The sequence below is a fragment of the Quercus suber genome, unplaced genomic scaffold, assembly GCF_002906115.3.
Source record: "Quercus suber isolate HL8 unplaced genomic scaffold, Cork oak 2.0 scaffold_100, whole genome shotgun sequence".
In the NCBI taxonomy this organism is placed as follows: domain Eukaryota; kingdom Viridiplantae; phylum Streptophyta; class Magnoliopsida; order Fagales; family Fagaceae; genus Quercus; species Quercus suber.
The window spans coordinates 280,107-295,900 of NW_027069565.1; the positions used below are offsets into that span (position 1 = coordinate 280,107).

Genomic DNA, 15,794 nt, shown 5'->3' on the forward strand with positions numbered 1-15,794 from the left:
GTAGTTCCTCTGGCCACGCTCCCTTTGCCCCCACTAACCGGGACTTGATGGACTTGAGCAGGGTCCGGTTAGTTACTTCTGTTTGCCCGTTGGCCTGAAGATGCCCTGGCGAAGAGTATTTGTTCTTGATCCCTAAGCCCGAGTAAAATGATCGGAACTTTTGGCTATCGAACTGACGACCGTTGTCAGAGATGATCGTCCTTGGAATCCCGAACCTGCAAATAATATTTTTCCAGACAAAATTTTGTACCTGAGCCTCTGTGATCGTTGCAAGAGCTTCTGCCTCTACCCATTTTGTAAAATAATCAATTGCAGCAAGAACTTTACTTGTCTCTTTCCTTGCGGTAGGGGGCCCATGATGTCGATCCCCCATTGCGCAAAGGGCCAGGGCGAGGAGATAGTCGTCATTCTTTCTCCTGGAACTCGCTGAATGTTCCCATATCTCTGGCAGCTGTCACATTTCTTCACAAAATCTGATGCGTCTTGCTGCATCGTTGGCCAGAAGTAGCCTGCTTGCATGATTTTTCTGACGAGAGATCTTGACCCCATGTGGTCTCCACAAATTCCCCCGTGCACCTGCTCGAGGACGTACCTGGCCTCTTCTTCCTCAAGGCACTTCAGGTAGGGTTGAGAGAAGCCTCTTCTATAGAGTTGGTCATTCAGTATGGTAAATCGGGCAGCTCTTTTGCGGATCTTCCTAGCCTCTTCAGTGTCTGATGGCAACCGTCCATCTTTGAGGAAGGATAGAATCGGGAACGTCCATCCTTGAGAGTTGTGTACAGAGAAGTTTTCTAGTTCCTTGATGCTGGGGAGGTTTTGCTCTTCTAGTTTCCATTTGTTGGTCACGTCTGGAACATCCGTCGAGGAGCTTCGTGCCACTTCGTCAGCCTTTTCATTCTGTTCGCGTGGGATCTGCACGAACTCGACACGGTTAAAGTTGTTGATTAGTTGGGTCGTCAATTGGAGATACTTTTGCATTCTTGCTTCCTTTGCTTTGAAGTCTCCCCTAGCTTGTCCAATGACGAGTTGCGAATCACTCTTGATCACAACATTTTCAGCTCCCAATGCCTGAGCCAACCTGAGTCCAGTTAGAAGGGCCTCGTATTCCGCTTCGTTATTGGTTACGGGGAATTTCAACTGAACCCCATATTTGAGAACATCTTCCTGGGGGGAAACAATAACGACGCCTGCTCCTCCCCCGTTTCGTGTGGACGAACCATCCGTATTAATCGTCCAAATGTCTTCCCGGTTTTCTTCCTGGTTGTTGGTGGTGAATTCTGCTACGAAATCTGCTAACACTTGGGCTTTTATGGCTGTACGGGGGCAGTATTCGACATCGAACTGACTGAGCTTAATCGCCCACTGCACCATTCGTCCTGCTGCTTCAGGCTTGTTCATGGCTTTCTTTATGGGTTGGTCTGTCATTACTTTGATTGGATTGGCCTGGAAATAGGGACGAAGTTTTCTGGAGGCCACAATTAGTGCAAAGGTGATCTTCTCAATTCGTGGATAACGAGCCTCGGCTCCCTGGAAGGCCTGACTGACGTAATATACAGGGAGTTGCTTCTTATCTTCTTCCCTTACTAGAGCAGCACTTACGGCTGTGGAGGATACTGCCAGGTACAGGAAAAGATCTTCGCCTTCTTTGGACGGACTTAATAGTGGAGGGTTACTCAGGTATCGCTTCAAATCCTGGAACGCTGCTTCGCATTCCTCCGTCTAGGAAAACGCCTTCTTCAGGGTTTTAAAGAAAGGGAGGCACTTATCCGTTGCTCTAGAGACGAACCTGTTGAGGGCTGCGACTCGGCCCGTGAGCGATTGCACTTCTTTAATCGTTCTTGGTGAAGACATTTCAAGAATGGCTTTTATTTTGTCCGGGTTTGCTTCAATTCCTCTTCGCGAAACCATGAACCCAAGGAACTTCCCTGATGAAACTCCGAAAGCACATTTGGAGGGATTCAACTTCATGCAGTATCGTCTAAGCGTGTTGAACGTTTCCCTGAGGTCGTCCAGGTGATCTTGCTCTTCTTTGCTCTTGACGAGCATATCGTCGACGTATACTTCTACATTTCTCCCGATCTGTTCCCTGAACATCTGATTTACTAACCTCTGGTATGTGGCACCTGCATTCTTCAAGCCAAAAGGCATGACTTTGTAGCAATAAAGCCCTTGGTTGGTGACAAAGGCAGTTTTTTCTTGATCTTCCTTAGCCATCTGTATCTGGTTGTATCCCGAAAATGCGTCCATGAACTTCAGGAGCTTGTGCCCAGCAGTAGAGCCAACTAACTGATCTATTCTGGACAGGCTTGGTTTAGATCGGTGAAATCAACGCACATCCTCCATTTTCCGTTGGCCTTCTTGACCATGACGACGTTGGCCAACCATTCTGGATAATAAACTTCTCGGATGAAGTTGGCAGTGAGTAACTTGTTCACTTCGTCCGTCACCGCCTTGTTTCTTTCGGGAGCAAAAACCCTCCGCTTCTGCTGGATGGGCTTCTTTTTTGGGTCTACGTTCAGGCGGTGCTCGATGATATCGGCAGGAATCCCCGACATATCTTCATGGCTACACGCGAATACATCGAGGTTGTTTTTCAGGAAGCGAATGATTAATTCCTTCGTTTTTGGGTTTAGATTCATCCCTACTTGAGTTGTCTTCGAGGGGTCCTCTTCAACTAATTCCACTGTTTCTAACTTCTCCCTGATTTCGGCGGACTTATCTTCGATCACCCATGTATGGTTTTCTCTGGACACCAGGACTGCCTGATAGCACTCCCTTGCCAGGATTTGATCTCCTTTTACTTCTCCAACTCCCTGTTCTGTAGGAAACTTTACCTTTAGGCAGAAGGTTGAAGTAGCAGCTTTCCACAGATTAAGCGTAGGTTGTCCAATGATTACATTGTAGGACGAAGGGGAATCCATGACCAAAAAATTATGCCTGTTAGTCACCTGGAAGGGATATGATCCGGCGGTTATAGACAACGTCACAATACCGCGGGGGTACACCTTATCCCCGCTGAAGTTGACGACGGGTGATTCGAATGGTCGAAGTCTGTTTGGATCTACCTTTAATTGCTGAAAGGCAGATAGGTAAATAATGTCCGCTAAACTGCCATTGTCTACCAAAACTCTTCTCGTGTTGAATCCTTCGATCATGATCATGATTACCAGTGGGTCATCGTGAGGCTGCTTGATCCCCCTGGCATCTTCCTCTGAGAAATACATATTTTGGTCCATTCGTCTCTGCTTAACGGGAGGTGAGCTGTGAACACTGTTTACCTGCCTTTGGTACGATTTTTTGAGGGACCTGGACGACCCTTCTATGGACGGTCCCCCTGCAATGGTCTTTATTCCACCCCATCCACTCCCTTATTTCAGCCAAAATCTGATCGACTGGCATTATCAGCGGTGTGAACTTCATCTGTCGAGAGTTTTTATCATCCCTTCGCCTATTTCCGTCGTCGTTTCGTCGGTCGGTCCGATCTTTTTTTTGCCCCCTCCTGTCGTCTTCTTTCTCTTTCTTCTTCTCTCTTGTCTTTTCTGTCCTGTCTATGGCTGCCAACGCATCCTCGGCGTTCATGTACTTCTGTGCTTTTAGTAGTGCTTCCGCCATAGATTTGGGAGGGTTTTTTGCTAGGGAAGCCACGAAGTCTCTGGATTTCAACCCGGCTTTGAAGGTTGTGAGCTGCACTTTGTCGTCAGATTCGTCCACTTCCAGCATTCCTCGTGTAAAGCGCGTTACATAGGACCTTAAAGTTTCTTTTTCCCCTTGCTCGATTGTGAGCAAGTGATCAGCTATCCTTTTTGGTCGTTGTCCACCCACAAAGTGACGAATAAAAGAGTTGCTTAGTTGCTCGAAGTTGTCAATGGTCGAAGTAGGCAGTTTGGCGAACCATTCCCGGGCTGCTCCTTTAAGGGTTGTGGGGAATGATCGACACAGTATTTCATCAGGGGGTTGTTGAAGACCCAAAGTTGTCTTGAAGGTATTGAGATGATCCGATGGATCCTTCAGCCCATCAAAGGGTTCGAGCTGGGGCAGACAGAACTTGGAGGGTACTGGGCATTCTTGGACAGCGGCAGTGAAGGGTGATTCAGATTGCCTGACGATCCTATCTACTCCTAGATCCGTCTTTCCTTTGATTGCATTTCGTAACTCATCCATCTCTTTCCTCATTTCCTTGAGGAAACTTGAGTTTGGTTCGTCAGGAGTGCTGGCGCGTCTCCTATGACTGTCTTCGTCCTCATCCCTGTTAACTTCCTTGTGGCTATCTCTCTGTTGCAACCGCTGCCTCATTTCTTGATTTTGCTTGGTGAGTTTCTCCACCGTGGCTGCCAGCGCCTGAATTTGCTGGGCCAATGCAGCAGGATCTGGATTAGAGCTGGACTCCATCTTGTTATAATAGAACAACGTCCCTGAGCCGATCGTCCGAAGATTATTCCTGAGCCGATCGTCCAAAGATTAATGCGTTCCCACAGATGGCGCCAAACTGATGATGCTGAGATCGTCAGACAGGATGTTCGTCCAGAATGAGATTGTCCTCTGCTGGTATTGGCCTTGGGGTACAACACAAAGAAAGAGTCACCGGTGGGGCGATGCCCACAACGCCTCCGATGATTAAGTTAGAGAAGCACAACAAACGAAGGAAAGTAGGTAAAACAAAAATGAATATTGAGAACAGGGAGTGCTACAGGCGATCCTACAGAACAGGGAGTTGGAGAAGTAAAAGGAGATCAAATCCTGGCAAGGAAGTGCTATCAGGCGGTCCTGGCGTCCAGAGAAAACCATACATGGGTGATTGAAGATAAGTCCGCCGAAATCAGGGAGAAGTTAGAAACAGTGGAATTAGTCGAAGAGGACCCCTCGAAGACAACTCAAGTAGGGATGAATCTAAACCTAAAAATGAAGGGATTAATCATTCGCTTCCTGAAAAACAACCTCGATGTATTCGCGTGGAGCCATGAAGATATGCCGGGGATTCCTGCAGATATCATCGAGCACCGCCTAAACGTAGACCCAAAAAAGAAGCCCGTCCAGCAGAAGCGGAGGGTTTTTGCTCCCGAAAGAAACAAGGCGGTGACGGACGAAGTGAACAAGTTACTCACTGCCAACTTCGTCCGAGAAGTTTATTATCCAGAATGGTTGGCCAACGTCGTCATGGTCAAGAAGGCCAACGGAAAATGGAGGATATGCGTTGATTTCACCGATCTAAACCAAGCCTGTCTAAAGGATAGCTTCCCCCTGCCCAGAATAGATCAGTTAGTTGACTCTACTGCCGGGCACAAGCTCCTGACGTTCATGGACGCATTTTCGGGATACAACCAGATACAGATGGCTAAGGAAGATCAAGAAAAAACTGCCTTTGTCACCAGCCAAGGGCTTTATTGCTACAAAGTCATGCCTTTTGGCTTGAAGAATGCAGGTGCCACATACCAGAGGTTAGTAAATCAGATGTTCAGGGAACAGATCGGGAGAAATGTAGAAGTATACGTCGACGATATGCTCGTCAAGAGCAAAGAAGAGGAAGATCACCTGGACGACCTCAGGGAAACGTTCAACACGCTCAGACGATACTGCATGAAGTTGAATCCCTCCAAATGTGCTTTCGGAGTTTCATCAGGGAAGTTCCTTGGGTTCATGGTTTCGCGAAGAGGAATTGAAGCAAACCCGGACAAAATAAAAGCCATTCTTGAAATGTCTTCACCAAGAACGATTAAAGAAGTGCAATCGCTCACGGGCCGAGTCGTAGCCCTCAACAGGTTCGTCTTTAGAGCAACGGATAAGTGCCTCCCTTTCTTTAAAACCCTGAAGAAGGCGTTTTCCTGGACGGAGGAATGCGAAGCAGCGTTCCAAGATTTGAAGCGATACCTGAGTAACCCTCCATTATTAAGTCCATCCAAAGAAGGCGAAGATCTTTTCCTGTACCTAGCAGTATCCTCCACGGCCGTAAGTGCTGCTCTAGTAAGGGAAGAAGATAAGAAGCAACTCCCTGTATATTACGTCAGTCAGGCCTTCCAGGGAGCCGAGGCTCGTTATCCACGAATTGAGAAGATCACCTTTGCACTAATTGTGGCCTCCAGAAAACTTCGTCCCTATTTCCAGGCCAATCCAATCAAAGTAATGACAGACCAACCCATAAAGAATGCCATGAACAAGCTCGAAGCAGCAGGACGAATGGTGCAGTGGGCGATTGAGCTCAGTCAGTTCGATGTCGAATACTGCCCCCGTACAGCCATAAAAGCCCAAGTGTTAGTAGATTTCATAGCAGAATTCACCGCCAACGACCAGGAAGAAAACCGGGAAGACATTTGGACGATTAATACAGATGGTTCGTCCACACGAAACGGGGGAGGAGCAGGCGTCGTTATTGATTCCCCCCAGGAAGATGTTCTCAAATATGGGGTTCAGTTGAAATTCCCCGTAACCAATAACGAAGCGGAATACGAGGCCCTTCTAACTGGACTCAGGTTGGCTCAGGCATTGGGAGCTGAAAATGTTGTGATCAAGAGTGATTCGCAACTCGTCATTGGACAAGCCAGGGGAGACTTCGAAGCAAAGGAAGCAAGAATGCAAAAGTATCTCCAATTGACGACCCAACTAATCAGCAACTTTAACCGTGTCGAGTTCGTGCAGATCCCACGCGAATAGAATGAATAGGCTGACGAAGTGGCACGGAGCGCCTCGACGGATGTTCCAGACGTGACCAACAGATGGAAACTAGAAGAGCAAAACCTCCCCAGCATCAAGGAACTAGAAAACTTCTCTGTACACAACTCTCAAGGATGGACGTTCCCGATTCTATCCTTCCTCAAAGATGGACGGTTGCCATCAGACACTGAAGAGGCTAGGAAGATCCGCAAAAGAGCTGCCCGATTTACCATACTGAATGACCAACTCTATAGAAGAGGCTTCTCTCAACCCTACCTGAAGTGCCTTGAGGAAGAAGAGGCCAGGTACGTCCTCGAGGAGGTGCATGGGGGAATTTGTGGAGACCATATAGGGTCAAGATCTCTCGTCAGAAAAATCATGCAAGCAGGCTACTTCTGGCCAACGATGCAGCAAGACGCATCAGATTTTATGAAGAAATGTGACAGCTGCCAGAGATATGGGAACATTCAGCGAGTTCCAGGAGAAAGAATGACGACTATCTCCTCGCCCTGGCCCTTCGCGCAATGGGGGATCGACATCATGGGCCCCCTACTGCAAGGAAAGAGACAAGTAAAGTTCCTGCTGGTCACAATTGATTATTTTACAAAATGGGTAGAGGCAGAAGCTCTTGCAACGATCACAGAGGCTCAGGTACAAAATTTTGTCTAGAAAAATATTATTTGCAGGTTCGGGATTCCAAGGACGATCATCTCTGACAACGGTCGTCAGTTCGATAGCCAAAAGTTTCGATCATTTTGTTCAGGCTTAGGGATCAAGAACAAATACTCTTTGCCAGGGCATCCTCAGGCCAACGGGCAAACAGAAGTAACTAACCGGACCCTGCTCAAGTCCATCAAGTCCCGGTTAGTGGGGGCAAAGGGAGCGTGGCCAGAGGAACTACCAGGCGTCTTATGAGCTTATAGGATGACGACAAGAACACCGACAGGAGAAACCCCCTTCAACCTAACATATGGCACGGAGGTAGTCATCCCGGTCGAAGTAGGCCTTACAAGCACTAGAAGGGAATTCTTTGACGAAAGAAGCAACAAAAAGCAGTTAAGAATGAACCTCGACGGTCTGGACGAAGTCAAAGAGCAGGCCTCCCAGAGAATGGCCAGGTACCAGCAAAAAATGGCGAGATACTACAATTAAAGGGTAAAATTGAAAAGATTCAACGTCGGTGACCTCGTCCTCCGAAAGGTAACCTCAGCGACGAAGGACCCTGCACAAGGAAAATTGAACCCAACTTGGGAAGGGCCTTACCGCGTCATCCACTACTCGCGACAAGGGAGCTACCACCTAGAAGATCTGAACGGAAACAAACTACCTCGTCCTTGGAACATTGAACACCTAAAAAGGTATCACAAGAAATGATCCGTCCGTGGCCCTTTTGTAAGAAGTTACCACAGTTTAGTGCCACATTTTCAGTTAAAGCCAGTTATTTACATGTATTGTTTTTGCAAATTACATATTTGGTATGAGTAGTTATCCAGGGTTTCATCAATAATCATCCAACGTTTCAACAGTTTCGTCCAAAGAATTCATCGACTTATGAGTTCCCCACACGAAACCAAACAATCGTTCGTCCAGATCAAAAAGGCGATGGTATCCTTTAATTGGATTCACATCGTCCAGATCAAAAAGACGAATTCAGCAATCTTTCTTGCGTTACTCGCAAACGGAATAAAATTCCTCAAAGAAAAGTGTACATCGTCCAGATCGAAAAGACAATGAGACCCACCCCGGGAATAAAACATCGTCTAGATCTAAAAAAGAACGACGAAATCTATCCAAAGGGCACACATCGCCCTAATAATAAAAGGAGGTGTTGGAGTTTTCAAATGGCCCACACCGTCCAGGTAATCTACCACCAAAATCACTCAAGTCCACAGAAGGACGAAGAAAACATCCCAAGAGACGATGAAATGTTTCCGAGTTAAATTCTTCTAAGTATAAAGGAAAAGAATTTTTTTTTTTTTTTTTCGCAACAGTCATGGAAGAAAGCCAGAAACACAACATAAATATATATATGCCAGAAGCTGCAAATTGTTCAAAAGAAAAAAGAAAAAAACCCCAAAACATACGGGGACCAGGATAACTGTTTTCATCTTGATAGCCCAAGACACATAGGGCACACGTAAAAAAAAAAAGAAAAAAAAAGAAAAAAAAAAGGGAATAACATACTACATAAAACAAACTATGAAACTGGAACGTCATCTCCACCTTCGTCGGCAGCTGGGGGGTCTTCGCCTGAAGCTATCGAGCCCTGAGCAGCCGAAGCAGCCTCGTCCGCTTCGATCTCCTTATCGACTGCTTCAAAATCAAGGTCGTCCTGGTTAACCCCTTGACCATGCTTCATCATGTATCTTCTCAGCAGCTCGAAGCCCTTAAAGTACCACTGGAAGAGGATGGTATTATACTCATCGGTCGTCTGGAAGGCAAGGACGGCCTTGGCCACAGCCGCTTTCATCTTCTGCCCCGCAGCAGCAAGAAGCTCGTCCTTATGCTTTACTTGCGACCGTTCAGCTTCCAATTGCGCTGTCAATGCTTTGACCTGCTCCGTGGAGGTATTGTGAGCATCCATCACAGCAATCAGATCTTTGCGCAGACCTAAAGCCTCGGCCTCCAGAGCCTCCACCTTCGAAGCAGCCATAACGGCCTTCTCCTCGCTTGCCAGAAATTGGGAGGTAAGGTGCATGGTCTCTCCCAGTACCTATGGGCAAAAAATTAAAACGTATATGAGTACATGCACACTTGTATCTTGGAGAATGACGAGGAACAGTCCAAAAGATACCTGTACTAGCTTTTGGACGTGCTGATTCACCATCTGATGAGAAGGCACAAGCGAAATCTCCCTTTTCTCCTCGGGAGTAAGGAGCTCGTTGGCCCGGGCAACAGCGGCGTCAGCATCCTCCCAAATAGAAGACCCAACCTTCTCCTTCCCTTTTTTGCTCACCTTTTGCCACTTGGGAGCAGGGACCTCCTCAAGAGAAACGGCTGGAGAAGCAGTCAGTGCCTCGTCCAGAGTAGGGGTGGACGATCCCCTCTCCGCCGTCTCTCTCTCTCTCTCGTTTTGTCTCTTTCTTTATCTGTAATCCTCAATGTCTTCTGCCCGATGCTCGAAAGGGGTTCATTCTTCTTCCCCTTAACCTTAGCATACATGTCCTTGTTAAATTTACTCGTCATCTCTGCAACAACAAATGAGAAAGAGTTAGAAAAATAATGAAAAAGAGGACGATCCTAGGCATCAGAATTACTCACGTTTTCGTTGCTCTCGATCAATCGCTTAAAGGACGTATATGGAAGGCTCCGGCCCCAAACAATGACGGGATAAAGTACGAGGATCAACGAGCTCGTCAAAGTCGTCAATCGTCTTCGCGTACCTGATCGCCTCCTTAACTCTCTCCCTAAATTGGCTCTTCAGATCAGGACATGTTTTCACTGCACAAGAAGGAAACATTTCAAAGATGTAAGGACGAACAAAGAAAACTTCCATGAGGAGGGGAGAAGGTGAGCATAAGAGACGAACGCACCAAGACGAGGGGTCTCCCACCATCGCAGCAACCTAGGGACATGCCCCTAGAAGTCATCTGATAAAGTCTCCCAACCATCTCCAGACACGAAGAAGTATCTCGACTTCCAGTAGCAGAAGGACGAAGGGAGATTAACTATTAGACGAGATCTCCTATCCCAAGCAATGAGCTCGTAATACCCAAACTCCCTAGACTCTTTCAAACGGTAGAGGTAGGTAAGCTCATTGACGGTTATCATTTCTCCATCTGCTATGATCGTCCAGATTACCATGCAGCTGATGACGATTCTCCAGGAATTGGGCATAAGTTGCCCCGGAGCAATTTGCAAGTGGTCTAAAAGCTCCATGATAAACGGGTGGACGGGGAACTGCAGACCACACAAGAAGGTTGCCTCGTAGAAGCAAACCTCACCATGGGCGAAGGTACAAGCTCTTTCCCCCTTCTTGGGTAGACGAGCCCTAGTTTCTGCAGGGAATTGAAACCTATCCCTAAATTTACTAAAAACGTCTATACCCAAATGGCACTTTTCCTTGAAGGCGTGAAAGGTACGGGGGACGACGATGGAAGTTGAGGGCGTTGACGAGGGAGGAAGCACGGAGGTGGCTGTATCCCTCACAGCCCCGTCCGCGGCCGCGCCGGAGGACGATCCCCCCTCAGAACCAGTGGACCTCACAACAGAACCCATTTTTTCCCCCTTAAAAACCTCGCGGGTAGATTTAAACCAAAAGAGTGACCGCTGTAACAATGGGTGTAAATCTCTCAAAACTAAATCTAGACCACACCCCCCTACCGCAAAATCACCGAACTGTGGATACCGGTCACCGGAAAGTTCTAAAAATCCCCCCAAATGGGCAAAGAGAAAGGAAATAGAAGGAGAAATATTTTCAAAATCAGAATAACCTACCATTAAGAAGGGACATGTGCATATCGAAAAAAGGAAAGTAAGCAAAGATGTATAGATAGTAAAAGGAAAGAAGCAAAAAAGAAGGGATACGCACCTTAAAAAAGAAGGGAGGAAAATCTGAAATCACAGAGGCAGAGCAGTAGCAGCAAATGACACAGAAGAGGCAGAAAATTGAAAAAAAAAAACCAGAGGAAGGCAACTAAGAGACAAAAATGAAGAAGTTAGTAAAAGTAGAGGTTAAAATGTACCTTGGAAATCGCGGGAAGCCAAAAAGACATTCGCCGGAAACGATGCTTCCCCACCAATCAGATTTTGACACGTGGCCACAGAGTATGCCACGCCGCCACAAGGCAGTTAATGCGGAGAACACATTCCCAAGCGACAAAAAAAAAAAAAAAAAAAAAATCGTTTTGTATTCCCAGGATCGTCCAGGACCCCGGACGACCTGGCAATGGAGGGCAGCTGATGGCCCATGAAATTAGTAAAATCGTCCATCTGCAGTGGACGATTAATAAGGACGAGATCATTACCATCATAGCACTAAGAATGCCACCTGACCAACTCAAGCTAAGGACGACCGTTACGAGTAGCAGCATTAAACACCAATTCCATTGAAGGAACGCCGATTAACCTGACATCTAGTCCAGGCGTTACGAACCCAAGCAATAACACTCCTATAATGACCCAGCCAACGGCTAGAAGGGCACCAAAAGGCTCTATATATACCTCAGACAATAACTAGGAGGTAAGAAAAATCAGACTATTCAATCTTCATTTTTGTTTTACCTACTTTCCTCCGTTTGTTGTGCTTCTCTAACTTAATCATCGGAGGCGTTGTGGGCATCGCCCCACCGGTGACTCTTTCTTTGTGTTGTACCCCAGGGCCAATACCAGCAGAGGACGATCTCATTCTGGACGAACATCCTGTCTGACGATCTTAGCATCATCACAACTAATTCTAAATAATTCATCAAGCACCCACATAGAAATATCAAACAACCCAAATATTCAAAAAAAAAAAAAAAAAAAAACAAACAAATAGACAAATATGTTCAAAATCTTTCACAAAATTTTCAAAAAAATTCTCCATCTTTCTAAAAAGTATTGCAAGGAGAAGCAAGTATATATATTAAGAATTATATAAATTTTCATACATGGAAGAAAGCATAGAAAGGAGAACCATAGTAGTTAGGTATTAAGCATCAAAACATTCTCTTGAAATTTCTAGATAATAGTTGTGATAAAGTGGAGAGATGAGAGGGGAAACCTTGCAAACAATGGCATCCAGTGGATGATGGTAGTGGGCCTGGTGGCAAAGGCAGGGGCTGAGGAATGATAGAGAGAGAGGGGAAAGGGGGAGAGGCAGATAAGAGATAAGAAAAGACAACATTTAAAAGAGATTCAAAAATTTAACCTGCAAACTAAAACGATGCCGTTTTGAACTTATTATTAAAATTAATATTAGTTCCAAAATGACGTCGTTTTGTATCAGATTAAAAATAATAATGATAATAATGGAACAATGTCATTTTAAATCACTAAACTTAATCCTTTTTTTTTTTTCTCTTCTTCCTTCCTTCTCCTTTCTCACTTTCACGCCTCTGGGTCTCACTTTCACGCCTCTTTTCTTTACTACATAGCACTGGTACTCTCTATCTCTCTATAGAAGTTTCTTTTATTTTAAAACTGAAACATGATTACATATACATATACGCATATGTTAAACTATATATATAGATATACATACATGGCAGTCGGTTCGGTTACACATTGGAATGCAAAACCCACAACCGCTCGCCGCACCGACCGTTGTCAGTACTCACAAATTGTCTCTGACCACCGTGCCATACACCTCCGGTGAAGCTCAAATGGGTGCGGATCAGATTGGTGCAGACCGGTTTTTTCGGCTGCAAGCAGAATCTAAACAAGCCTAGTTATAATAGATATTCCTAGCAACTTTATTTTATACTAAATTAGCTTTGCAGGTGAGATGCTTTTCTTTTTCTACCAAGCAAACAAATAAGAAAAATGCTAGAAATACAAACTATTTTACAAAATATTTTACAAATTGCTGATGCAATGAGTGGTTATTGGTAAATGAAAATATGATATTAATGGTTTGCCTATAAGAAAACCAATAAGATGTTAGCCACATCAATATTTTATAAAAATGTTGTAAATAGTTTGTGATCATAGTATTACTCAACAAATAAATGATTATTCTTAAGAGTCTTAAATATGGCAACAAAATTACATGTTGACAAATATTTAAATCCATATATAGTAACTACTAGGATAATGGTTAGTATCTCATCAAATCTTATATCTCTCTTTATGCCTGCTCCAATATAAACAACATTATAATAAGTAAAAACAAAATTTTTTTCCATGTTTTCTTATTCTTCTTTGAAAGTCTATTTAATGTCGATTATACACCTTAACTCTTCATCGATTTTTGATTAGGAAAAGTCAAACAGATTCAGGGGGATTTGTTTTGGAGGTGAAAATGAGCTTTTGCCATTTTTTAAAAAAATATTCAGCAAAATGCCCCATATCTGAAACTATTTAGGGAAATGTCCTTATTTTAAAACTCGATTTTCTAAAAATCAAGTTTCAATTTAAAACTTGATTTTTGGACAATCGAGTTATAGCGAACTGAAAAAAAAAAAAAAAATTGGACTCGATTTCCATGTGAAGTACTCTAATTCATGGAGCTCGAATTCCCAAAAAAAAAAAAAAAAAAAATTCTAAGTCCACATTTGCTATAACTCGATGTTCCAAAAATTGATTTATACATTTGAAACTCGATTTTTAGAAAATCGAGTTTCAAAAAATCGAGTTTCAAAATAAAGGCATTTCTTTAATTAGTTTCAGACATAAGACATTTTGCTAGATATTATAAAAAGAAATGGCAAAAGCCCATTTTCTCCTTGCTTTGGCTTCATGGGATTGCAAGCATGTGTTTGTTCATCTTATTGCTTATCATTTCCGTTGGGAATACAAAAGGGTAGCAAATGGATGGGTTGGGTCATAATTGGGTTAGCTATGTAATTACCCATTTATCCATTTATGACCCGTTTATTTATAAATTAATTATCCATTACCCGTCTAGCCTATTTAATTAGTAACCCGCCCATTTAACCCAATATGACCCAAATAAATAAATAACTTGTTAAAAACTTTAAAAACAAAAATTAAAATTTCAAAAACCACTCCTGTCCTTTCCTTTCATTTTCCTTTCACAAAATTAATTTCTCAGCAACCAAACAAAGCCACACAGAGAGAAAAAAAAAATGCCAACACCACTGATTCAAACACAAGCCACGACCACCATAATTGAAAGCAACCACCGAATCCCCATACACCCATTTTAAAGAAACCCAATCCCCAAACTCATATATGATCCAAAAGAAAACAAATAAAAAAAATGGAATTAGAGATAGAGAGGGAGAGGAGAAAGATCGGAAACCACCAATGGTGGCTTCACCGTTGTGCACCACTACCAGTGTTTAAGTTTAGCCTTAGTGAATAGTAATTCCAAATCACATTCCTTATCGCCGACAAATCGATCCGAAGCCGCGACATCAGAGTCCACTTTTCCATAACTTTCTTGCTGAAATCCGGCGACGAGTACGCCTGTCGGAACTCCGAAAGCTTCAACTAGAGCCTTTTCATGAAATCGATCTCCGCCGGAGGCGATTGAATCGCCGGCACAGAAAACGAAGTCGGAGAAACGTAGTTGCGGAGAAGAAGACGACGAAGAAGAACGCGCTCGAATTCGACGAAGAAGAAGACGATGTTACTGCTCGATTCTCGTTGTCCATGGCTGACTCTGAAAAAGCTAGGGTTTTTCTCCGTTCTTTGAAAATTTCTAGGGCTCTCTCTCTCTCTCTCTCTCTCTCTCTCTCTCTCTCTCTCTCTCTCTCTCTCTCTCTCTCTCTCTCTCTCTCTCTCTCTCTCTCTCTCTCTCTCTCTCTCTTTGAGAAAATGTTTAGAAATCTGAGGGAAGTGTTTGTGTGTCCACTTCATCATCTCCACCTAGTGAGAAAATCTGAGGTGCTAAACAACTGGCACTAAATGGGCCATGACACTTAGTGTTTGGGAAAGTGTTTGGTTACCGAGAAAATATGAGGAAGAGTGAGAATTATTTAAGTTTTAAATTTTAGAAGGATTTGGTGGGTATTAGGGGATTATTTAATTTTAAATTTTAGATAGATTTAGTGACTATTAGTGGATTTATCCATTTAGACTAATTTAATTAATTAACCAAATGGATCTTTATCTATTTAACCAAAATACTCAAATAAGTTGGGTTAAAATTTATCAAAATAAAGTGAGTAATGAACGAATTCATAGATATAGATAAAAATTACTACACCTAAGTGTAAGTAATAATTAGTAGAGACATTTTTGTTTTGGTTCAAAATCATTTTTGTTCAGTTCACTTCTATGCAAGACTAATGACACAGACTATAAACTAATAAAAAAAACCAAGAGCAGATTAATTACGCGGTTTTTTTGCTAAAGCATTAATTACGTGATGTTGACTCTCTTTTGCCATAAACAATTGGTGGTTACCGGTTTCTCCAAGAAAAAAAAAAAAATGATGGTTACCAAAAGCGACAAAGAGTAGTAAAATTAACTTTTTACTGTTTGTGGGATCCTTCCCATTAGGTCATATATACACTTCAGCTCTTCCTTTGGCTGAAGCT

General features: G+C 43.8%; 1 protein-coding gene across 1 annotated transcript; it reads right to left on the reverse strand.

Moving 5' to 3' along the window:
- Positions 1-2,291: 2,291 nt before the first annotated feature.
- LOC136068134 (uncharacterized) lies at positions 2,292-3,236 on the reverse strand. The gene has a single exon (XM_065774864.1). The coding sequence runs from the start codon at positions 3,234-3,236 to the stop codon at positions 2,292-2,294; it is 945 nt and encodes a 314-aa protein (XP_065630936.1).
- Between the last annotated feature and the right edge of the window lie 12,558 nt (positions 3,237-15,794).

Coding starts and splice junctions, on each gene's coding strand:
- LOC136068134 (XM_065774864.1), bottom strand. CDS start 3,236: ATGGACCAAAATATGTATTTCTCAGAGGAAGATGCCAGGGGGATCAAG.